This window comes from Pisolithus orientalis (assembly GCF_024613125.1).
Source record: "Pisolithus orientalis strain OTSU chromosome Unknown F5J12scaffold_25, whole genome shotgun sequence".
Taxonomy (NCBI): domain Eukaryota; kingdom Fungi; phylum Basidiomycota; class Agaricomycetes; order Boletales; family Pisolithaceae; genus Pisolithus; species Pisolithus orientalis.
In genome coordinates, this window is record NW_026260806.1 from 337,768 (window position 1) to 359,499 (window position 21,732).

Sequence of the window (21,732 nt, forward strand, 5' to 3'; positions counted from 1 at the left end):
GACATCGCCCGCTCTCGCCCGCCCTCTCCGACCACGTCCATGCGAGGGGATCACCGTCAAACGCGTCCCCGCCCCAAAGGTCAGAGTCCCCCTCAGTGAGGACAGTAGCCGAAAGGGAAAGGATAAGGTGCGGGTTGACAATGACCCCGGTAGTGGAGCAACCACGTCCACCCGCACCAATGCTGCCGAATCTACCAATGTATGCAGCGCCTTCACCACTTACTCAAACCGAAGCAATCGTCCGGCCCTCGATCTCCTCGCCACCGCCGCCGCTTCCAGGGTTGATGAGCAAAGACTACCAGTCCCAGCGGCTGAATACCTGGACATTGTTAGGGCGCTTGACGTCTTCCACGACGGGGACAACATTGACAGGTGCACACCAGAACAAGTTAAGTATTTTGGGATGTTGTCTGAAGTCTACCGAGCATCAGACATAATCAACAGACTGGTGTCCAAAATCCATACCTGAAAACTTACCGGAGTAGCGCCCCTATTGGAGGTAATAATGATCGAGATGCTTGAGAAGGCTTCCTCCGAAATTACCGAAGCCATCACTGGCGGAGCCTATCACCATTTACGGCAGCAACAAATCAACGAGTTTCTTGCACTGCCGGCTTCGCAGGTTCTCGATCAGATTCGTCCGAAGGAAGTGCAAACTCCCGACATCAAATTAAAGAAGGACGTAACGGATCAGGAGAAGGAGAAGGAGTGGTGCGCCATCAAGCTAGGGTATGTGGATTCGGGGGAGCTCTTTAAAGAGGTTGGTGCCAGGCTGGGAATGGGGACTCATAACTCCTCCTGGGAGGTACTTCTGCAGAATGCATCGTGGGCCGGTATTCACAAAAACTACTTCAATGCCGTCCACGCCTCCGACCCACTCCCTGCGACTCCCTTTGTCCCCGTCCCTATGGATCAACTTCGGTTCTACCTCGGTGGACAGTCACCCGTACCCCCTGAACACCCCTTATACCAGCACGCCTGCTACCAGTGTCGTTACTTGGGACATTGGTCATGCCACAATGGACGCGGCTCCCGCTATACTCTGGCCCTCGAAGAGCCGTCATCTCCATCGCCATCATCGCCCGTCGCTAGTCGAACGCGCTCCCGCGTTTACACTACTTGCCGACCCCTATCTGTTCGCCCTGCCAATGCGACTTCTGGCCCGTCCTCAAGGGTCTGAGGACCTTAGAGGGGGGGTGATGTTACGCTTCCGTCAGGGGTCTTACCTTTTTTGACTTCTTGCGGTCACGTGCATCATGTGCCTTGTCGCATCGCTAATACTTGTCATCATGTTAGGAGTGAGCATGCTGCGCAGAGAGTTCGGATCACCCGCTGTCCAGGTATTTCCAATACCTGTCGAGACTCATCCCTTATGATCCATGACGTTCACCGCTCTTCTGATTGAAGAGATGTTCACTTCTTGCTCCGATGACTCCTTTCTGACTCACTTTTATTGCCTTTATGTTGTACTATAGTTCCGGTGTCTGGCTCCTCGCTGCGCTTTGATCGCGCAGCCGGTATAGCCTTCGCTTCCACTTTTACCCCGTGTTTGACACCGAATGACTCTTATTTATTTCAAAGATTAGTTCGTTGATTACTGCAGATACGCGTCGCGACGCGTCCGTCGCGACTGGTACAGTACTCATACTTAGGGGTATATAAACCCACATACTATACCTTGTATCCTCAGTTTTTCAATAGCCTGCAACTGAGCTAATTACTTTGCTTCAATCCTCGTCTTCTCTCTGTGTGAACAACCTTAGGGACTTGCCAGTAGACAAGACCTCTGTTGGATTATCGCAATAACTCAGCCATAGGGGTTACGACAAGTTTGGCCCGTGGACTCCCACCTCGCGCGCTTCGTGCCTATTCCATTTGAAGAAGTCACCACGCTCGGGCATAACACCAACAAGCTTTTACTCTCAAGTCTACAACCATTCTAACTAAAGGCAAGTACTCTTGTCTTTTGCTCTTCATTCTTCCTGTCCTCTGTGCAATAGGAAATTCCTGTATGCAGTTATCCTTCTCCTTGCTTGTAAGCAAATGGGATGGAACAACAGCATGTCAGAACCATGTATCATGCACCCAGTAAGTTTCTGTCAACCTCTTCCATCACTAGCACATTGTACACCCCTCACAGCTTAAAAGGTGATGGGAACTGCCATTCCCCCCCACTGCTAGTCAGCTATGGATCTTGCTATCCAATTCATGTTGCAGCTCACCCCCTTTGCCAACATACATGCAATTGATGACTATGCTCAGGTCCTAGCACAGTTGGTCGAGTACTGGGAATGGGATATCGATGCTGTATGTCATACCCTCTTCCCGTTCCGATGTCCTCTCACTTCCTGACAGTATCGAAGCTACCTGAGGTATGCTAACATTACTATATGTATTGCTTTTATCCCAACGTCGCCTATACAGCCCAAACATTCGCACCGACAACACTTTTGTAGTGCTATCTGCACTCGTCTTCCTCACTATGGCAGAGTGGATGCACTTGCTTTACAGTGGGTTGACCCCCGAGGAGTTCCAGGTAAAGACCCATTCTTTCCCCTACGTATTCCCGTTGGTCGATCCGGGCAGGAACGTATCTGTACCATCGGTCACCGCACCTTTGCTATCCTCGCTGCTATTCCCCGCCTGGGCCTCGTCATCATTCGCAACGTCGAAATTGTCGTGATAGCAGACTCCCTGGCTCTCGCATGTGGCCTTATAGTGGCGAGCATGTTCCCTGCACTGATATTCCCACTGATACTGTTAGGCGTTCAAACAATACGAGGGTGGATTGTCAATTGAAGGGGACAGCGTGCACCCGAGCACAACAGAGCTGAGGACACACTCGTGGCGGTGACAGGTCACTCTGAGAGCCAGCAGGTGCGACCGAGGCTTATGCACCTCGATGTTTATTGACATGACAGCTAGAGTGAGCTTATCACTGATGGTGTCGAGTCATTGGTTTGTCACAACTGTTCGTCTGAGGGACGAGGTGGATTCGATCTAGCGATTGAGGAACGTGACTAACGTTGTCATATCGGTGATCTGTCTCGCACAACATCTGTTTCACGTCACTTTGTTCGGGGCAGAGAAGATATGATTTCAATGTATACGATCCTTCCATATTATAATATGCTGCGTTGTATCCCACATTCTCTGTTCATTTCCTTCAGTGTATACCTGTCTGCACAATACCTATATACATCATACCTTCTGACGGATCGTGCGGCACAGTTCTTTCAATGAGCGAGCCTTTAGATCTAGACTATCATAGTGTTCGGCAAGTAAAACCTGTAGATTTGCCTATGTCTAATAGCTGGCAGGGCAGGAAGATCACTTGGTTGTGACATGTAAGGTGTCGAGTTGCAGCCGGGACTTGGCCGGGACCCATGCACGCAATGCCCAACGACCCTTGTACATGGTTCCCAACACTCGTCGATCCGTCAACTGTCAGAATGGCTGCCCCTCATTGGATCAAACTGAAGGCCAGTACAATGCACGTCCGGTGAACCGCATCGGGTCTTCCGTATGTCGACATCGCACGTTCCCGTCGTAGCGGGTGCTTTCAAGCTCGATTGACTTTCTGCATGTGGATACGTTGAACTCCGAACACCTTGAGTTGTGCTGAGTCGTGCTGGGCTATGCTACCTACAGCCGTCCCGAGGAGACCGTAGAATTTCCAGCCGGGAGTATGGTACGTATGCCAGTTTGTAGAATTTAAACAACCAGCGTAACTTCGTTCTCCAGTCTACCACACGCACAATCTGCGAATTCTCTGGCGCGCCGCTGAGCCATGGGTTGCACATGCCACCAGCATTTACGCACCATCTGCCCAAGCGTAATAAGTACCTGGTCCACTTCTTGTGCAGTGACCATGTCAGGGTTCGGTGGTGCTTCTGAATGTATCAGGTGTATGTCCCCGCTCTGTGCTGTCCACTCACTCATCATGCTAGTCGCCATTGCAACGAGCAAATGTCATAAACTCAAAACGATTTCGATCGGGCCTGCGACGCATAAATGAGAAGTGTCAGGACATCACTCGTAAATTCTGGCAACGGAGTCCATGTTAACTCCGGGTGGATCAAACCGCCCACAAACGAGCTTCTTGCAATGCACGGTTGCATTCAATGACTTAGTGCTGCATGAGATTGGTCTCGTTTTGCGTACCTTATGAAGCAGACGTCGTCAGTCATCGTCATCAGGGATCCTAAAGGCGACGATGTTTGATTTTGAGTGTATGTAGGTCGATCGCCGATCATGTCTGTAATTCTGATATATTCCACGGGCGGATTCAACTCCTATGTGAGCGAACCATCATATCGTGGGGTTGGAATGCCTTCGAATATCGGATCGGGTGGCTTACGGAAGAGTCTGTCAGTGTCTTCTGCGAACCCCACGCACATCACGGTAACAACTCGTGAATAGCCTTTGACCCTTCAATCAAGCATCGTGATACCTAACTTCTCACTCCTCAACGCAGCTGTGGTTACCGTAGACCAATGTCGCATTTCACGAGGAACCACTCCGCCGGCGTATACCTGCTGGCCTCCAGTGGTCGAACTCGCGCTGCTAAGCAAGGCCTCACTTCGATGACCTTCCAGCTGAAGTCCTTATGGCGACTTACCGTAAGCTTCGAGCATACACTAACCATATTTTCAAATTCCAGCATCCGAGTACCTTCTAAATTGGGTAGGTTTCTGCATGCGGACATCCTCCTCACCTTCGGATGGTCTGCTGTCGGTATCAGTGCGAGAATTCAGGTAAGAATGCTGTGACGAGATGTGTGAGTGGTGTGGACATGGGGATTCCGAACACCCTGGCAACCTTTTGTCTTAGAATTTTTCTATATGCGGGCATCCCTATGCCTGCAGATGTCACTCAGCAGGAACCTTGGCGCATCTCTGATACTTGTGCACAAGGAATAATCACTCTCTATTGCAATCCTATGATTGCTATGTCTATTGATGGACAAGATACTTCCAAGAAGAAGTGGGACAAACTTAAGTCCAAATATGGCAAGCCTTCCACCATGACTACCTTTATGGAGTTCCAGCAGTTAATCCACATTCAAATAAAACCCAAGGATGATATCATGGTGAAGATCTCTGAGATCTCCATGATTATGGCCACTATTCAAGGCCAGGGCATCAGTCTTAATGACAAGATGAAAGCCCTCATCCTGGTTCACTCCATGTCCCAAGCCTGGGAACAGGCTCCTGTCAATATTCTGTCTTCTATTCCTGCTGATCAACTCTCTCCTGATACTGTCATACCTCGTATGAAAGAAGTCTGGTCTCATAAATCTGGAAAGTCCCTGCTCCCACAGCAGGAGAAACCATCTACATCAGGCACTTCTATTAAGCAGGAGTCTAACTCTTTGCTTGCTCGTATGAATAAGCCACTGCTTTTCCAAATATGCTGTGGTGGGCACAATACTCAAGACCATCGTGGAGGTGGTTCTGGATCAAATTTCTGCAGAGGTTGTGGAGGCCATGGAGGTTGTGGTGGAAATTGTTGAGGTGGTGGACATGGCAGTTATACACCTTACCCACAACAGCAGCAACAACAACAACAGTCTGGTTCCTCTGGCCATGGCCAAGGACAGAACTGTAGATGTGGCAAGGGCAAAGCCTGAGCCAACAATGTTGAAGTTGAAGGAGCAGAAAATGTTGAATCCACATATATTGAAGAAATTCCCAACTATCAACAGTATGAATATGCTGCTGACAAATTTGATATTACTGCTATCAAAATACCTTGCTGGACCCCCACTCCTGAACTTTTTCCCGAGCAACCTGCTCTGGTTGAGAATGTTTATTCTAATGACCTCAATACTTATATCAGCTCTCATGTCATTGGTGAAACCATGACATATGATCCAGACCTTACTAGACAAGATATCACTACTGCTATGGAATTGGTTGAGCTTACTCCCAATCTCCCAGTAGATGCCTCCACAGGCCAACTAGCTTCCTGGTATCTGGATGAAATCCAGAACCATCAACCAGATCTAGTTGAGTCAGTCAAGATTTGTGTATCCATCCCTCAAACTGATTCACCTTGCACATGTTCCATTTGTCACCAAGCAGCCCTCACTCTACAGCGAGTGGTCTCACCCCTATAGGAACCCTGGGAATGGGAGACTTTGAACTCTCTTTCGAAGCAGATTCCCCTTCCCACTATTGGGAAGGACAGGATATGTCCTTGTGATCCCAGCTTGCCCTCAGACCAAGTGACAGATTCCCTTTTGGCTTGCAAGAACATGGTGGAGGTTAGGGATGTTGAGAGAAATGGCAGGACATCTCTGGAGGCAGACCAGAATTCTGGTCACCTTACCAGTAATGTTTGAGGACATGATCATGGCCACAGAAGATCCAGATGAGCACAATCAACACATTCCCACACATTTACTTTAAAAGAATTTCACAAATCTGTGCCTATACCTGTGCCTGTGAAACCTTTCCATATCAGACATAATCCAGATATCGAGTATGATCCTAACAAATCAGCTGCAGGATATTTCCCTGGTGAATTCAATAGGAATGCATACAATGCTTTTGACTGCTACCCTTTGGGTGTGCATGCATCATTCAAGAACCTACCAAAGGGTGAGTCAATATGGATGTTAGATTCTGGTGCATCACATCATGTGACACCATTTAAAACTGATTTCCTCACCTTTTGAGAATTTAAAACTCCTTCCATTGCATCTACTGCTGGGTTAAGTCAAGTACAGTTACTAGGTGAAGGAACAGTGGTTATTTGTCTTGAAAATGGGCAGAATTTACTGCTCCATAATGTTGTTTACAGTCCTTTGTTCTCAAAGCAACTTTGCTCAAGAAATGCACTGTTGAAAAATGGGTATCACAGCACAGCAACATTGACAAACAAGGTGATCCAAGCACCAGATGGCCAGATTGTCTTAGAGGCATGCTTAGCCTCTCCAACTTCACTGTTACACTGGTTTGTGGGTGTACCACTTCCACCTACCAATGCATATGTGGTCCTTTGCCCTCTGGTTAGGACATTGCCAGAGTTGTTATGGCACAATAGACTTTGCCACCCTGCTCAAATTATACTTTGTCATCTCCAATGATTGGGTCTTCCTGAAATACAAATACAGGGGGAGACTACCTCTTGTAAAGGTTGTGCTCAAGGAAAACTATCTTCTGAAGCCTTCAAACCTTCTTGGAAACATGCAACTAAACCTCTTGAATTGGTTCATGCTGACTTATTGGAACTACCAGTGGAATCTTACTTGCACTCCAAGTATATTCTTACCCTTCTTGATGATTATTCATCCTTCAGCTTCTGTCTCTACCTTCACAACAAATCCAACACTTACACTGCTTTTGCCAACTGGATGGTGTCTGCTCAAAACCAAACTGGTCACCATCTTCTTGCACTCTGTTCAGATTGAGGGGGAGAGTTTATGAGTTCTACTTTCAAAGCACTCCTTTCTACACGCAGTATTACTCATCAATTATCAATTGCTGACCAGCCACAACAAAATGGTTGAGCTGAACATTTTAATTGAACCATTTCTGAGAAAGCCAGAACTATTCAGCATCATGCATGTGTTCCAAAATGCTTCTGGAACTTTGCTTTCAATTGTGCACTTCATGTGTATAATCGAACACCTCTCAAACAGATCTTATTCAAGACTCCCATGGAACTCTTCTTAGGAAAAGTTCCTGATATATCCTATTTCCACACCTTTGGCTGCAAAGCCTTTGTATGGGTTCCAAGGGAACAAAGAAAAGACAAGTTGGAACCTCATGCAATCAAGATGGTATTTTTAGGCTACAAGCCTAATACCAAAGGTTATAGATTCCTTAATGGTCAAAAGATCATTCTTTCTCGTACTGCAAAATTCATAGAAGACTCTTTTCCTTTTTGCTTGGATTCTAAAAAGACCAATACCTTTGACTCTGGTTCCAACAATGACCATTCCTCAGAGTCATCTGACTCTTCTGACTCTGAAAGCCTATATTCTCTTCCAGATCCTGATCAGATCCCACTGTGGACTCATCAACTGCAACCACCTCATCCACAATCACAACCACCAAACCCACAGCAGGGAAAAGCTGCAGACCAGCCTAGAGCTTCAGGTTCTAATCAACAACCCAGAAGAGCACCTGCTGCTGCACCATCAGTCAATCCTTGAGTTCTTTGTCATCCTCATACTCCTTACCCTGTTCCAAATGACTCCCAAAATGTTTGGGGAGCTCAGTCACAAACTGAGGACCGAGAACCACATCCCAAGTGCTGTTTTATCCCTGTTTCCTGTCCTGGAAACATTTATGGAGATAGACCTCCAGTTCAAATTGAAAGGGATATACAACAAAATTGAGATCAAGCACAAGAGTGGATTTGCAATGCTGAAAGACATGCCAAACAATCCAGAGAAGATATTCAGAGATATCAAGAGGAAAGAAGACCACCTTCTCCAGTCTTACCTCCAACTTTGGTTCCTCCTCCAGTTCCTCATCAGTGGACTGAACATCCACAAGGAACTACTCCACCTTCTCCTGGATCTCCTCTTACTCCACTTCCGGACTCTCCAAAAGGAATGCTGGATCAGCAGTTGGACATGCATTCTTTTGAATTTGCTCTCACTGCCCAGATCAAAGAGTCTCTGCAACACTACAAAGATGTGCTGAAGTTATCTTCTGATTTGCAAAAGAAGTGGTTCAATGCTATGAAGGACAAATTAAAATCTATTGAAGAAAGACAAGTTTGGACTTTGGTGGATCCTCCCAGAGATCAGAAACCTGTAAAGTGTTGATGGGTTTTCACTATAAAAAGTGATGGTCATTATAAAGCTCATCTTGCGGCTAAAGGCTTTACACAAGAATTCAGCACTGACTTTGAAGATACCTTCTCCCCAGTGGCTAGATTCAAAACTGTGTGAATCTTACTTGCATTTGCTGCCCAAAGAAATTGGGAAATGGAAGCCCTGGATGTTAAAACTGCCTTTTTATATGGCAATCTTGATGAAGAAATCTATATGGAGCAACCAGAAGGTTTCAAAGTTCTGGGTCAAGAGCACAAGGTCTATTGGCTGCTTCAGGCCCTCTATGGCCTTAAACAAGCAGTGCTTGCATGGAATAAAGCCCTTCACACTTCTTTACTTCAAATGGGCTATATATGCTCAAAAGTGGATGCTGGGATTTACATCCATTCATCAAAAGCTGGCATCATCATTTTCCTTGTCTATGTAGATGATGGATTATTTTTAGGATCAGACAAATGTCTTCTAAAAGCCAACAAAGAAGAATTCATGAAGAAATGGGAATCCTGAGACCTTGGTGAAGTCAAGGAATACCTTGGCATTCAAATTCACCAGAATCAATCAAAGAAAGAACTTTATCTTGATCAGATTCCTTATATCAAAAAGGTCATTAAACATTTCGGAATGGAGACTGCTCGAAATGTTCACACTCCACTTCCTTCGGGATATCAACTGGAAAAAGCACCTGCCAATTACCAAGCTACTTCACAAATCCACTCACAATATCAATCTATAATTGGGTCCTTACTTTATATGGCATTGGGAACTTGTCCTGATATTGCCTTTGTGGTAATTCACATGTCTCAATACATGGTGAATCCAACAGAAGATCACCACAATAAAGCCTTGCATATAGTTTGCTATATTGCATCTACTCCTAAAATGGCTTTATATTACTCCAGACTCAAATCACAGATTTTTGGCTTTGCTGATTCTGACTGGGTGTCCAATAAAGACACTTGTCACTCTACTACTGGTTATGCTATGTTCCTCAGAACATCCCTTATTTCTTGGCATTCTCAAAAACAGAAGACACTCACACTCTCTTCCACAGAAGCCAAGTATATGGCTCTTTGTAATGCTGCATGTCAAATCAAATGGCTCAATATGCTATTTGATGAACTTAAACTCAAAACAGAAAAGGCCATACTTTACTGTGACAATATGGGTGCTTGCTTTATAGCTGAGAATCCAGTCTCAGATGGACACTCAAAGCATATTGACATCCAATGGCATTTTGTATGCAAATATGTACAAGAGGGTTTGTTCAGTATTGAATACATTCAAACTGACAAACAGAAAGCCAATGGTCTTACCAAATCACTGATGTGGCAAAAATTTGAAATGAATCACTCGTCAATGGGACTTGTTACACTCCCATTCTAGAGCAAGGGGGAGTGTTGGAAATATGATAATATGTCTGATGTCTAGACACATCTAGACTTACACATTTTGATACACATGTCACATCACAGGACTTGCCTTAGCAATCAGCTCCACAGTGACATCAAGATGACATCACTTATTGCATCATATTCCATAGCATTCTCTGCTATTCTTTACTATACATAGTAACAGTTTCCATATATGTTACTGGTTCATGCATATGGAAACATGTATATAAACTCAGGGATATTCTCCCTTAATCTACATCGAATTCTACATTTGTTCTACTGTTCTCTCAAGAACAAGAGCCTCAACAAAGTTTTATCAAAAACTACTTGCTAACTCAAGTAAAAGGCAAGTGCTCTTGTCTTATTGCTCTTTGTACCATAGCCTGTCCTCTGCACAATATGCCTGTCTATGGTGGTGCTAGCTTCCTTCATACAGTAATTTCTCAACATCATCCTCCTCTCCATGCCTAACCCCCATGGGTCCGTATATTGCGATGGACACTCCAAACTTACGGAGGCCCTTATCAAGGAAATTCCCGTATGCAGTTATCCTTCTCCTTGCTTGTAAGCGAATGGGATGGAACAACAGCGCGTCGGAACCATGTGTCGTGCACCCGGTAAGTTTCTGTCAACCACTTTCATCACTAGCGCGTCGTACACCCCTCACAGCTTAAAAGGCGATGGAAACCGCCATTCCCCCCCACTGCTAGTCAGCTATGGGTCTTGCTATCCAATTCATGTCGCAGCTCACCCCCTTTGCCAACATACATGCAATTTCGACGACTATGCTCAGGTCCTAGCACAGTTGGTCGAGTACTGGGAATGGGATATCGATGCTGTTTGTCATACCCTCTTCCCGTTCCGATGTCCTCTCATTTCCTAACAGTATCGAAGCTACCTGAGGTATACTAACGTTACTATATGTATTGCTTTTATCCCAACGTCGCCTATACAGCCCAAACATTCGCACCGACAACACTTTTGTAGTGCTATCTGCACTCGTCTTCCTCACTATGGCAGAGTGGATGCACTTGCTTTACAGTGGGTTGACCCCCGAGGAGTTCCAGGTAAAGACCCATTCTTTCCCCTACGTATTCCCGTTGGTCGATCCGGGCAGGAACGTATCTGTACCATCGGTCACCGCACCTTTGCTATCCTCGCTGTATTCCCCGCCTGGGCCCCTCACCTTCGGATGGTCTGCTGTCGGTATCAGTGCGAGAATTCAGGTAAGAATGCTGTGACGAGATGTGTGAGTGGCGTGGACATGGGGATTCCGAACACCCTGGCAACCTTTTGTCTTAGAAAATTTCTATATGCGGATATCCTCACCATATCTGGGACGTGATCACAGTCGAAACCTTCTCCTATCACGAACAAAAGAAGACCTCCAATTCTAGGGCAATAGCCTGGACAGTTCCGTGCGGCCCCCTGCTCTCGTTTGAGAGGAGTGTGAAGAGAGAATGGGTCCAGCTTTATCCTAGTCGGTTATTGTCCGGAAGTAACCCTTGCTTCGATGTAACTGTAGACTTCGATCACCTCTTTCTCCACCTCACTGACCACTGACAGAACATGTCACTGTCGCCTTTGACCTCCATGTACATCGTGTGTATGCGTATTACCAAATGTACCATTTTCGCATGTTACGGCCCTTATCACACATAGTAGGCAGAAGCCAAATCTGCGCACTGAGAACACTTCCATGTTGTCCACTCTCAATTCTTGTCAAAGTGGGCTAGGTGATGGCTAGGCGATACCCGGTAGCCAGTCAATCAAGGATCAGCGGGTGCGCATTAGACTTAGACGGTACGAACTATAATCGATGACGCTGACACCTCCCTACGTCCGGGCACCGACGAGAGTATCAATCCAACGACCGAAGAACAGACTTGGATTCGTTACTTCGGCGGTATGATCAGGTGTCTGTCTTATGTTTTGTTGTCAGAGTAGAGGTAGCGATCCTGAGTTGTGTCGTACTTGTTGTCTGCGTCGGGTGGGGCGTTACTTTGTGATTCCGCAGAACGTGGAGTGGACTGCGTATCCAGGATGTCTTGTTTCGTTGGTTATGAATATACTGCAAACGCATGTGACAGATCTACATACCTCTATCGATCGATCAGATGGCGCAAAACCTCGCGTGTAGATGATGAAACCGCCTTAGTACCGCATTCCGATATCGGCCTCATGTATGATGCGTGCCAAACAAGAAGTGCTTACCTTTCATATACAAGCCGCCTTGCGAACCGCATCCCGACATCGGCCTCATGTATGATGCGTGCCAAACAAGTACTTACCTTTCATATAAAAGCCGCCTTGAGCACCGCATTCCGATATCGGTCTCATGTATGATGCGTGCCAAAGAAGAAGTGCTTAGTACCTTTCATATAAAAGCCATGCCATCGATTTCTTTTGCACGACAGTGCCGATTCCCCCTCACCCAGCCATCGCAACAGAACATTCCCTTCGTTTCTCATGTCCTTCAGTCACCGTCCGTCGTGTTCAGAGAATGGGCGCCAGAGCATATCCACCAACTCTTATGATGGTGAGTGGCGAGTTGCCCAGCGTGGGTGGGGTCCGTCGCCGCTCATGTCCAACTTGGAAACTCCACAAATGTCCAAGGGTGCCGCGTATGCAAGCTTCCAGCGTTCACGTTCTGGGGGCAGTTTGGAGGGACTTGACGGTAGCGCCAGCACGATCGTCCGGATGTCCCAAGATGTCACCGCTAGGTAAGTAGGCTCTGACTCGTTGGAACGAGCCATTCATCGCTGATTTCGGTGGCTTTTAGCAGCAAGTCCCAGCAGGGTAGTGTCGAATGTTGCGTCCGACGAGGGGCGCTGCCACAAGAATGGAGGATGATGTTTGTCTTCCGCGTCATTCAGTGGTTAATGGTCGAGATGCACGACAGTTGCCGGATGCTAAAAGCGCTTTGGCTCAGACTGATTGAGGGGGATGTGGTCGACGACGTGTGGCTTTGGGTCGACGGCGATGAAGAGTGGCTCCAATCCGAGGAACCATATCTGTATGCAGAGTTGCTTACGACAGCTGATTGGGTCAGCGCTGAGTCAGCGCTGCGTCGTCGCGTCGATCAGAAGCGAGATCCACCCGCAACTGCCAGAAATGACAGGATTCGCAGTGCCACACCCAAACAGCGCGTTTCTGCCATTACCTGGTTAATCGCCAGCTCCAAAGAGGTGGCAGATCTGTTCGCCTCTCACGGCCTTACTCCCCCCACGCTCAGCTCTCCACACATAGCATCTACTCTCGGGGACATCATTCGCAAGTACTGGGACGGGTTTCCCTCCCAAACCGGTGCTTGGGAGAATGCCATCGCAAAGGCCAAGGAGGATGGATGCATATGCTCTCCAACAGATTTTCTTGGTATGCAACAATGGTTCGATATGATCGTTTGGTTGGAGGGCAAACCTCCAACCTTGGAGGTAGGTTACAAACCCTGCGAGCACTGTCGGCCCTTGTAAGCCTAGCTCCACATCACATCTTTGCCTTGGTATGACTGACTACTTGCAAGGGTCAGGTCACGGTACAAGGACATAACTACTGAACACGCGGTGATTTTGGAAGTCTCGCTGCTGGAATCCTTTTTCTCCTACTGTTCCGATTTCTGCGGACTAAAATACGCCCTGTATCGTCTAAGTCCAACAGCAAAGCAAGTGATGGACGAAAAACTAGAACCTTTGATGAAGGAATATACTTTGGACATGCGATATCTCCCATGTGTCAACAAATACCCGCATCCCTTGCGGAAGCACGTTGCGCGGCTGTCTTGTGTACCACCTGATGACTCAGAGTGGGGGTTGGAGGACATTGAAGTTCCCGATAACATCCTTGATGGCGCACATGACCCTTGGGAAGTACTAGGCCTAACTGCGATGGTCGCTCTCGGTGGCGATGACGAAACGGACACGGTTCTGCATGACCGGCAATGGCACAGCGATTTTTCGTCCTTCCTGCGCACCTTCCTTACATGCTTTGATATGCCCGTGCTCCCCCGATTGTCTTCTACGAGCGTCAGGCTTTGCCATGAACTTGACCAGGGATATTCTGAAGAATGTCTGTTTAGCATGTGCAGCGTAGGCGATGACCTTGACTGGGTCCCCTCTGACCAAGATGGCCGACATCTGCGCCACAGTACTGTGGTCTTCGTTGCTGTAGCAATATTCCTTCGCAGCAACGAAATCGGTGTCTCTACCTGTCCCAAGTGCCGAGCGATCTGTATGAAGTCCTTGGCCGATTCATCGTCATCCGCGGGCTTCGAAGTAATAGATTCTGGTAATGACACAGAGGGCGGAAGCGTGCCCCCATCATTCCAGGGGTCCTTGGAAGTCAGCGATCGGGAACCTGCGGGGATGGAGGCATTCACGACCATGCTACGCAGCCCTACCCTTTCGAAAGACGAGGTGGAGTTGCGAGTGGTTGCGGAACTCTTCAAATTGGTCTGTCTACTGAGTGTCTTGCGTGGCGCTTTCACTCAACAAGTTCATTACCAGAGGAAGTACCTTGACTCTCGTGGTTTGAATGCATCCAACTGTTTCCGCCGTTCGGGTGGTGACAATAGCCCATGCCTCGAGTCCGTCATGCTCACTCGATTCCGAAGTGCCTCGCGACTAACTAGGAATGCAAGGGAAAGCACCTTACTAAGGCGTTTACCGGCAAACAGTGGCTCCTCGGGGCTACCCAAGTCAGACAAGGTGGAGGAAATAAAGCAAATACTTCTTGATATGCTCGGTAAGTCAACGGCCATGCACTGCTCTCGTCCATGCGATCTGACATAACTAGGAGAGCATAGTTTACCTTGCAATCGCCTGCCATGGTCTACTCTTGAGCAGGAGCTAGAGAAGAATGGGTATGCACTGGTCAATTGGCCAGCTGGAGTCCGTAAGCGCGGGAACAAAGGAATCCATGACCTGAGTGCAGTGGATGTCAACAAACTCTACGATGCTATTACGTGTCCAGACGAAACTCGCCGTCTGCATATTCGTCGCCGCCCATCAGCATTGACAGGTATTTGTGGCGAATCTCACCGCTACGTTTGCTTATTTCAATCATGCTAGTTGTGCCAGTACAGCCAGTAGAATGCACCCCGCCTGTTTCATCGCCTTCAAAGCGCCCCACAGAAGCACATCATTTGCACGGTCGCCCATCGAAAAGAATTAGGTTCAGGGACATGACTAGTAAAGTCACGCAACAGAACCTGAGCGAAAGCCGGGGGGATGGGGCGACTGGTCCATAGGCCTTGCGATTGTTGTTGCGCCGTTATCCTTGGCAACTGCATGTAAGTTACGTGTCGTCATAAAATGTGCCGGAGGCCTTGTGTGTACTATAAAGAATTGAATAGATCTATCGTGAACAGCTCGAAAGAGAACTCTGATGTCCGAGCCAGCAAAAAGGGCCACCCAAGTTACAAGATAACTGGTATCACGTGGGCGGACACAACCTTGTAATCCACCTACTACTTACCGTAGCTCGTTTCAATACCTCAATGACAACTCACAATTCCCCCCTACGAAGTGAAGCATGCCTTGTCCTCTGCCCATATAGGGACATCCTTTACGATTATTATTACAAGTAGGGGCGCGCGTTTTGTCTTCTTGGAGAACCCACGCGACTTGGGTGAATTCTGGTTTGTGCAGGAAAGGACGTCTCGATCCTGACAAGTAGAGAGGTACGAAATGAGGGGAAAACCCAGCTAGTCGATGTTGTATCACCTACAATTGACTGATATGATATGATCGTGATAACCCAAGGTCGGTCTGACAGGGGAAGAAGACAGATGTGGCAGGGAGGTATGGATTAATAGCAGGGCCGAAAGCAAACACGATAAGACTATTGAACTTGTGTAAGTTCCCTCCTATGGTAAGCCTTTACTGTGCATCCTCATCCTTATCCTCGCATTAGCACCAGTACTGGTCACTGTGGCGACGGAACGGAGAAGTTTACTAGTGGCATCACGGCTCGCCCGTCTATGAAGGTGCTAGCTTCCTTTTTACAGTAATTTCTCAACATCATCATCCTCCAATTCATGTCACAACTCACCCCCTTTGCCAACGTACACGCAACCGACGACTATGGTCAGGTTCTGGCACAGTTGGTCGAGTACTGAGAATGGGATATCAACCCGGTATGTCACTGCCTCTTCCCCTACCGATGTCCTCTCACTTGCGGACAGTATCGAAGCTACCTGAGGTATGCTAGCGTTACTACATGCATTGCTTTTATCCCAACGTCATCCATTCAGCCCAAATATTCGCACCGACAACTCTTCTGTAGGGCTATCTACACTCGCCTTCCTCACTATGACAGAATGGATGCACTTGCTTTACAGTGGGTTGACCTCCGAGGAATTACAGGTAAAGATCCATTCTTTCCCCCACGTATTCACGTTGGTCGATTCGGGTAGGAACGTATCCGTACCATGGGTCACTGTACTTTGCTATCCTCGCTGCTATCCCCCGCTTGGGCCTTATCATCATCCGCAACATCAAAATCGTCATGATAGCGGACTCCCCGGCTCTCGCATGTGGTCTTATAGTGGCGAGCATGTTCCCCGCACTGATATTCCCACTGATACTGTTAGGAGTTTAAAAGATATAAGGGTGGATTGCCAGTAGAAAGAGACAGCGTGCACCCGAGCACAACAGAGCTGAGGACACGCCCATGGCGATGACAGGTCACCGTGAGAGTCAGCAGGTGCGACCGAGGCTATGCACCCCGATGTTTATTGATGCGACAGCCAGTGTGAGCTTATCACTGATGGTGTCGAGTCATCGGATTGTCACAACTGTTCGCCTGAGGGACGAAGTGGATTCGATCTAGCGATTGAGGAATGCGATTGACATTGTCACCTAGGTGTTCTGTCTTGTGCACCATCTGCTTCACGCCGCTTCGTCCGTGCAGAGAAGATATGGTTTCAAGGTGTACGATTCTTCCATATCATAATAAGCTGCGTTGTATCCCGCATTCCCTGTTCGTTTCGTTCAGTATATACCTATCTGCACAATGCCTATATACACCATACCTTCTGACGAATGGTGCAGCACAACTGTTTCAATGACCTGACCTTTTGATCTAGACCATCATAGGTGTCCGGCAAGTAAAACCTATGTCTAGGCGGGAAGATCACCTGTTCGGGTGCAAGGTTGTCCGGAGGCAGCCGGCTCCCATGTGCACATTGCCCAACGACCCTTATACATGGTTCGCAACGCTCGTCGAACATATCTATCTGTCGGCTGTCAGAATGGCTGCCCCTCACTGTATCAAACTGAAGGCCAGTACAATGCACGTCCGGTGAACCACATCGGGTCTTCTGTTTGTCGACATCGCACGCCCCGTCATAGCAGATGCTTTTCGAACTCGATTGACTTTCTATACCGCTGCATGGTGCTCGTTGGCAACGAGGGTTCCACGAAGTATACCCTGCACAGGGTAATACGCGCTCACATACGCCTCAAAAGCACAGAATGCCCAGAATCGCGTAGACTCTTCAGGGGAGTGCATGCTTATAGCGAGGGTGAGTCCACTTACTATGCAGACGATACTGCTTAGTTTCGCGTGGATTGTCAACGACGAGTTGTTCGGCGAGCCCGGAGCCCATGCGCAGACGACGGTATAGAATTGTATTGAAGAACATGCACAACACTCAATTGACAGTCGCACTCGGCCTCGGGTTAGTGTGTCTCCCACACCCGTGGTTCATGTATCTCGCCACGATGAAGGTACTCTGCCACCCAAGAATGGCAGCGCCAAGGTAGCAGTACTTGTGATGTTCTGCTCCGGATCAATCCACTGGCTTACCATGGTCTGCAGATCCAACCAAGCATGGGAGATGATGCCCATTCAGTGCCGCAATGCGATGATTTCGATTCACCTGACCATCGCACTAGCTCCCATCCCAGATCACCTCCGGGGCCTTGGTCCAGTCACAGAAATCTTCACCATAACCTGAGCAATGAATATGAGTCTGTTAGGAGCCCACTGATAGATCCTGAAGATGAAAGGATCCCACTCCAGAGCCCACTACGACCATGAAGAAATCTCGAGGTGGCAGTGCTGGTCAGCGCTCGAAGAACAAGGCTGAGCCACCACATAAGTATATCAAGTGCAAGTTGTTCCAACGTTGCCTTCGTTTCCTCTACTTTATTGTTCGAACACTTCCCTCTTATACTTTTTCATCATTTATTCCTGTGCCTGGTGCATGGCTGCTCGTTGCCAGATGCATTGGATGTTGTACTAGCGTTGTCAGCTTGCAACTTGCTCTCAGTGGACTGTATCATCATGTAATGTATACCATGCAATAGAAGTTATTGCATTCATATGAAATCCAGTGTAATGTGTGATAAAGTATGGCAAGGAATACAATTCAACAAACTAAAATGCATTGAATGGCACGAAGGTACATGGCTATAAAACATCATGTACCAATAGATGGGTTGCGACCCCTATCCACACTGTATTCAGCCACTTGTTGTAGTGCAATACAATGTTGTATATGACGGAGACAAGTATCAGTTGTACTGAATTTTAGGACATTGCGGTGAATTTTGCGACCTTGTATTGTGCGAGTGGTTTTGTTGATGATGATGTGTGCCCACCAACAAGGGCTTGCCTTCTGCATAAAAGCACGATCGTGCCAATTCCCCCTCACCCAGCTATCGCAACAGAACAATCTCTTCGTTTATCATGTCCTTCAGTTACCCTCTGCCGTGTTCAGAGAATGCATACCCGAGCATACCCACCAACTCTTATGATGGTGACCCGTGTGTTGCCCAGTGTGGGTGGGATTCGTTGTCGTTCAAGAATGCCACATATACAAGCTCCCAACATTCGCATTCTGGTGGCAGTTTCGAGAAACTTGACATTAGTACCAGCACGGTCGTCCAGATGTCCCAGGATGTTAACACTGGGTGAGTGGGCCGTATGACGCGGACACGCGGTTTTCATCGATGATGAGGGTGACCTTTTAGCAGCAGGTTCCAGGAGGGTAGTGTCTTAAAAGATGACGAATGTTTAGTCCGACGGCGATGCAAAATGGAAAAAGAATGGAGGATGGGATTTGTTTTCGGTGTCATTCAGCACTTAATGGACGAGATTCACGACCGCTGTCGTATGCACAAAGTGCTTTGGTTCAGACTGATTGAGGGGGATGTGGATGACGATGTGTGGCTTTGGGCCGACGGCGATTCAGAGTGGCTTCGATCCGAGGAACCAGATTGGGCGCCACATGGGATGCTTACGGAAGAGGATTGGGTCAGCGCTGAGTCAGCCCTGCGCCGTCGCGTCAACCAGCAGCGATACCCGCTTCTAACTGACAGAAACCAAAGAGTGCTCAGTGCTACACCGGAACAGCGCGTTTCTGCCATTGCCTGGTTAATCGCCAGCTCCAAAGAGGTGGCAGAGCTGTTTACCTCTCATGGCCTTACTCCCCCCACGCTCAGTGCTCCACGCGTAGCATTTACTCTCAATGGCATCGTTAGCAAGTACTGGGACGGGTTTCCTTCTCAAACCAGTGCCTGGGAGAATGCCATCGCGAAGGCCGAGGAGGATGGGTGCATATGCTCTCCAGAGGATTGTTATGGTATGCAGCAGTGGTTCAATATGATCGTTTGGTTGGAGGGCAAACTTCCAACCTTGGAGGTGGGTTACAAACCCTGCGAGCACTGTCGGTCCTTGTAAGTCTAGCCCCCCATCACATCTTTGCCTTGGTATGACTGACTACTTGCAAGGGTCAGGTCACGGTACAAGGACATAACTACTGAACACGCGGTGATTTTGGATGTCTCGCTGCTGGAAGCCTTTTTCTCCTACTGTTCCGATTTCTGTGGACTAGAACACGCCTTGTATCGTCTAAGTCCGACAGCAAAGCAAATGATGGACGAAAAACTAGAACCTCTGATGATGGAACACACTTTGGACATGCGATATCTTCCATGTGTCAACAAATACCCGCGTCCCTTGCGGAAGCACGTTGCTCGGCTGTCTTGTGTACTACCTGATAACTCAGAGTGGGGGTTGGAAGACATTGAAGTTCCCGATAACATCCTTGATGGCGCACATGACCCTTGGGAAGTACTAGGCCTAACTGCGATGGTCGCTCTCGGTGGCGATGACGAAATGGACACGGTTCTGCATGACCAGCAATGGCACAGTGATTTTTCGTCCTTCCTGCGCACCTTCCTTACATGCTTTGATATGCCCGTGCTCCCCTGGTTGTCTTCTACGGGCGTCAGGCTTTGCCATGAACTTGACCAGGGATATTCTGAAGAATGTCTGTTTAGCATGTGCAGCGTAGGCGATGACCTTGACTGGGTCCCCTCTGACCAAGATGGCCGACATCTGCGCCACAGTACTGTGGTCTTCGTTGCTGTAGCAATATTCCTTCGCAGCAACGAAATCGGTGTCTCTACCTGTCCCAAGTGCCGAGCGATCTGTATGAAGTCCTTGGCCGATTCATCGCCATCCGCGGGCTTCGAAGTAATAGATTCTGGTAATGACACAGAGGGCGGAAGCGTGCCTCCATCACTCCAGGGGTCCTTGGAAGTCAGCGATCGGGAACCTGCGGGGATGGAGGCATTCACGACCATGCTACGCAGCCCTACCCTTTCGAAAGACGAGGTGGAGTTGCGAGTGGTTGCGGAACTCTTCAAATTGGTCTGTCTACTGAGTGTCTTGCGTGGCGCTTTCACTTAACAAGTTCATTACCAGAGGAAGTACCTTGACTTTCGTGGTTTGAATGCATCCAACTGTTTCCGCCGTTCGGGTGGTGACAATAGCCCATGTCTCGAGTCCGTCACGCTCACTCGATTCCGAAGTGCCTCGCGACTAACTAGGAATGCAAGGGAAAGCACTTTATTAATGCATTTACCGGAAAACAGTAGCTCCTCGGGGCTACCCAAGTCAGACAAAGTGGAGGAAATAAAGCAAAGACTTCTCGATATGCTCGGTAAGTCAACGGCCATGGACCGCTCTTGTTCATGCGATCTGACATAACTAGGAGAGCTTAGTTTACCTTGCAAACGCTTGCCATGGTCTACCCTCGAGCAAGAGCTAGAGAAAAATGGGTATGCATTGGTCAATTGGCCAGCTGGAGTTCGTAAATGCGGGAACAAAGGAATCCATGACCTGAGTGCAGTGGATGTCAACAAACTCTACGATGCTATTACGTGTCCAGACGAAACTCGCCGTCTGCATATTCGTCGCCGCCCATCAGCATTGACAGGTATTTGTGACGAATCTCACCGCTACGTTTGCTTATTTCAATCATGCTAGTTGTGCCAGTACAGCCAGTAGAATGCACCCCACCTGTTGCATCGCGTTCAAAGCGCCTCACAGAAGCACACGATTTGCACGGTCAGCCATCGAAAAGAACTAGGTTCGAGGACATGACTAGTAAAGTCATGCAACTGAACCTGAGCGAAAGCTGGGGGGATGGGGCGACTGGTCCATAAGCCTTGAATTGTTGTTGCGCCGTTATACTTGGCAACTACGTGTAACCTACGTGTCGTCTTAAAATGTGTCAGAGGCCTTGTGTGTACTATA

General features: G+C 48.1%; 4 protein-coding genes across 4 annotated transcripts; 2 read left to right on the forward strand and 2 right to left on the reverse strand.

Moving 5' to 3' along the window:
* Positions 1–2,337: 2,337 nt before the first annotated feature.
* On the forward strand, positions 2,338–2,845 carry F5J12DRAFT_257296 (uncharacterized protein). Its single transcript, XM_051738621.1, has 2 exons — positions 2,338–2,536; positions 2,587–2,845. Exons 1-2 carry the CDS (start codon positions 2,375–2,377, stop codon positions 2,797–2,799), a joined length of 375 nt encoding a protein of 124 aa, XP_051597964.1. The 5' UTR covers positions 2,338–2,374; the 3' UTR covers positions 2,800–2,845.
* Positions 2,846–13,708: 10,863 nt separating this feature from the next.
* On the reverse strand, positions 13,709–14,737 carry F5J12DRAFT_845607 (uncharacterized protein; the record flags this gene model as incomplete). The annotated part of the gene is made up of 2 exons (XM_051746318.1): positions 14,688–14,737; positions 13,709–14,633 (listed from the first exon to the last, which is right to left on the reverse strand). A coding segment is annotated over exon 2 (768 nt), but the record flags the coding sequence as incomplete, so codon positions are not given.
* Positions 14,738–16,447: 1,710 nt separating this feature from the next.
* Positions 16,448–16,833, forward strand: F5J12DRAFT_845615 (uncharacterized protein). The gene is made up of 2 exons (XM_051746319.1): positions 16,448–16,547; positions 16,598–16,833. Exons 1-2 carry the CDS (start codon positions 16,502–16,504, stop codon positions 16,780–16,782), a joined length of 231 nt encoding a protein of 76 aa, XP_051597966.1. The 5' UTR covers positions 16,448–16,501; the 3' UTR covers positions 16,783–16,833.
* Positions 16,834–19,919: 3,086 nt separating this feature from the next.
* F5J12DRAFT_845624 (uncharacterized protein) lies at positions 19,920–20,948 on the reverse strand (the record flags this gene model as incomplete). The annotated part of the gene is made up of 2 exons (XM_051746320.1): positions 20,899–20,948; positions 19,920–20,844 (listed from the first exon to the last, which is right to left on the reverse strand). A coding segment is annotated over exon 2 (768 nt), but the record flags the coding sequence as incomplete, so codon positions are not given.
* Between the last annotated feature and the right edge of the window lie 784 nt (positions 20,949–21,732).

Bases quoted from the DNA above. Each gene is read 5' to 3' on its own strand.
- F5J12DRAFT_257296 (XM_051738621.1), top strand. From the start codon at position 2,375: ATGCTAACATTACTATATGTATTGCTTTTATCCCAACGTCGCCTATAC. The intron at 2,537-2,586 runs GTAAAGACCCAT...CGATCCGGGCAG, and splicing joins TGACCCCCGAGGAGTTCCAG to GAACGTATCTGTACCATCGG.
- F5J12DRAFT_845615 (XM_051746319.1), top strand. From the start codon at position 16,502: ATGGATGCACTTGCTTTACAGTGGGTTGACCTCCGAGGAATTACAG. The intron at 16,548-16,597 runs GTAAAGATCCAT...CGATTCGGGTAG, and splicing joins TGACCTCCGAGGAATTACAG to GAACGTATCCGTACCATGGG.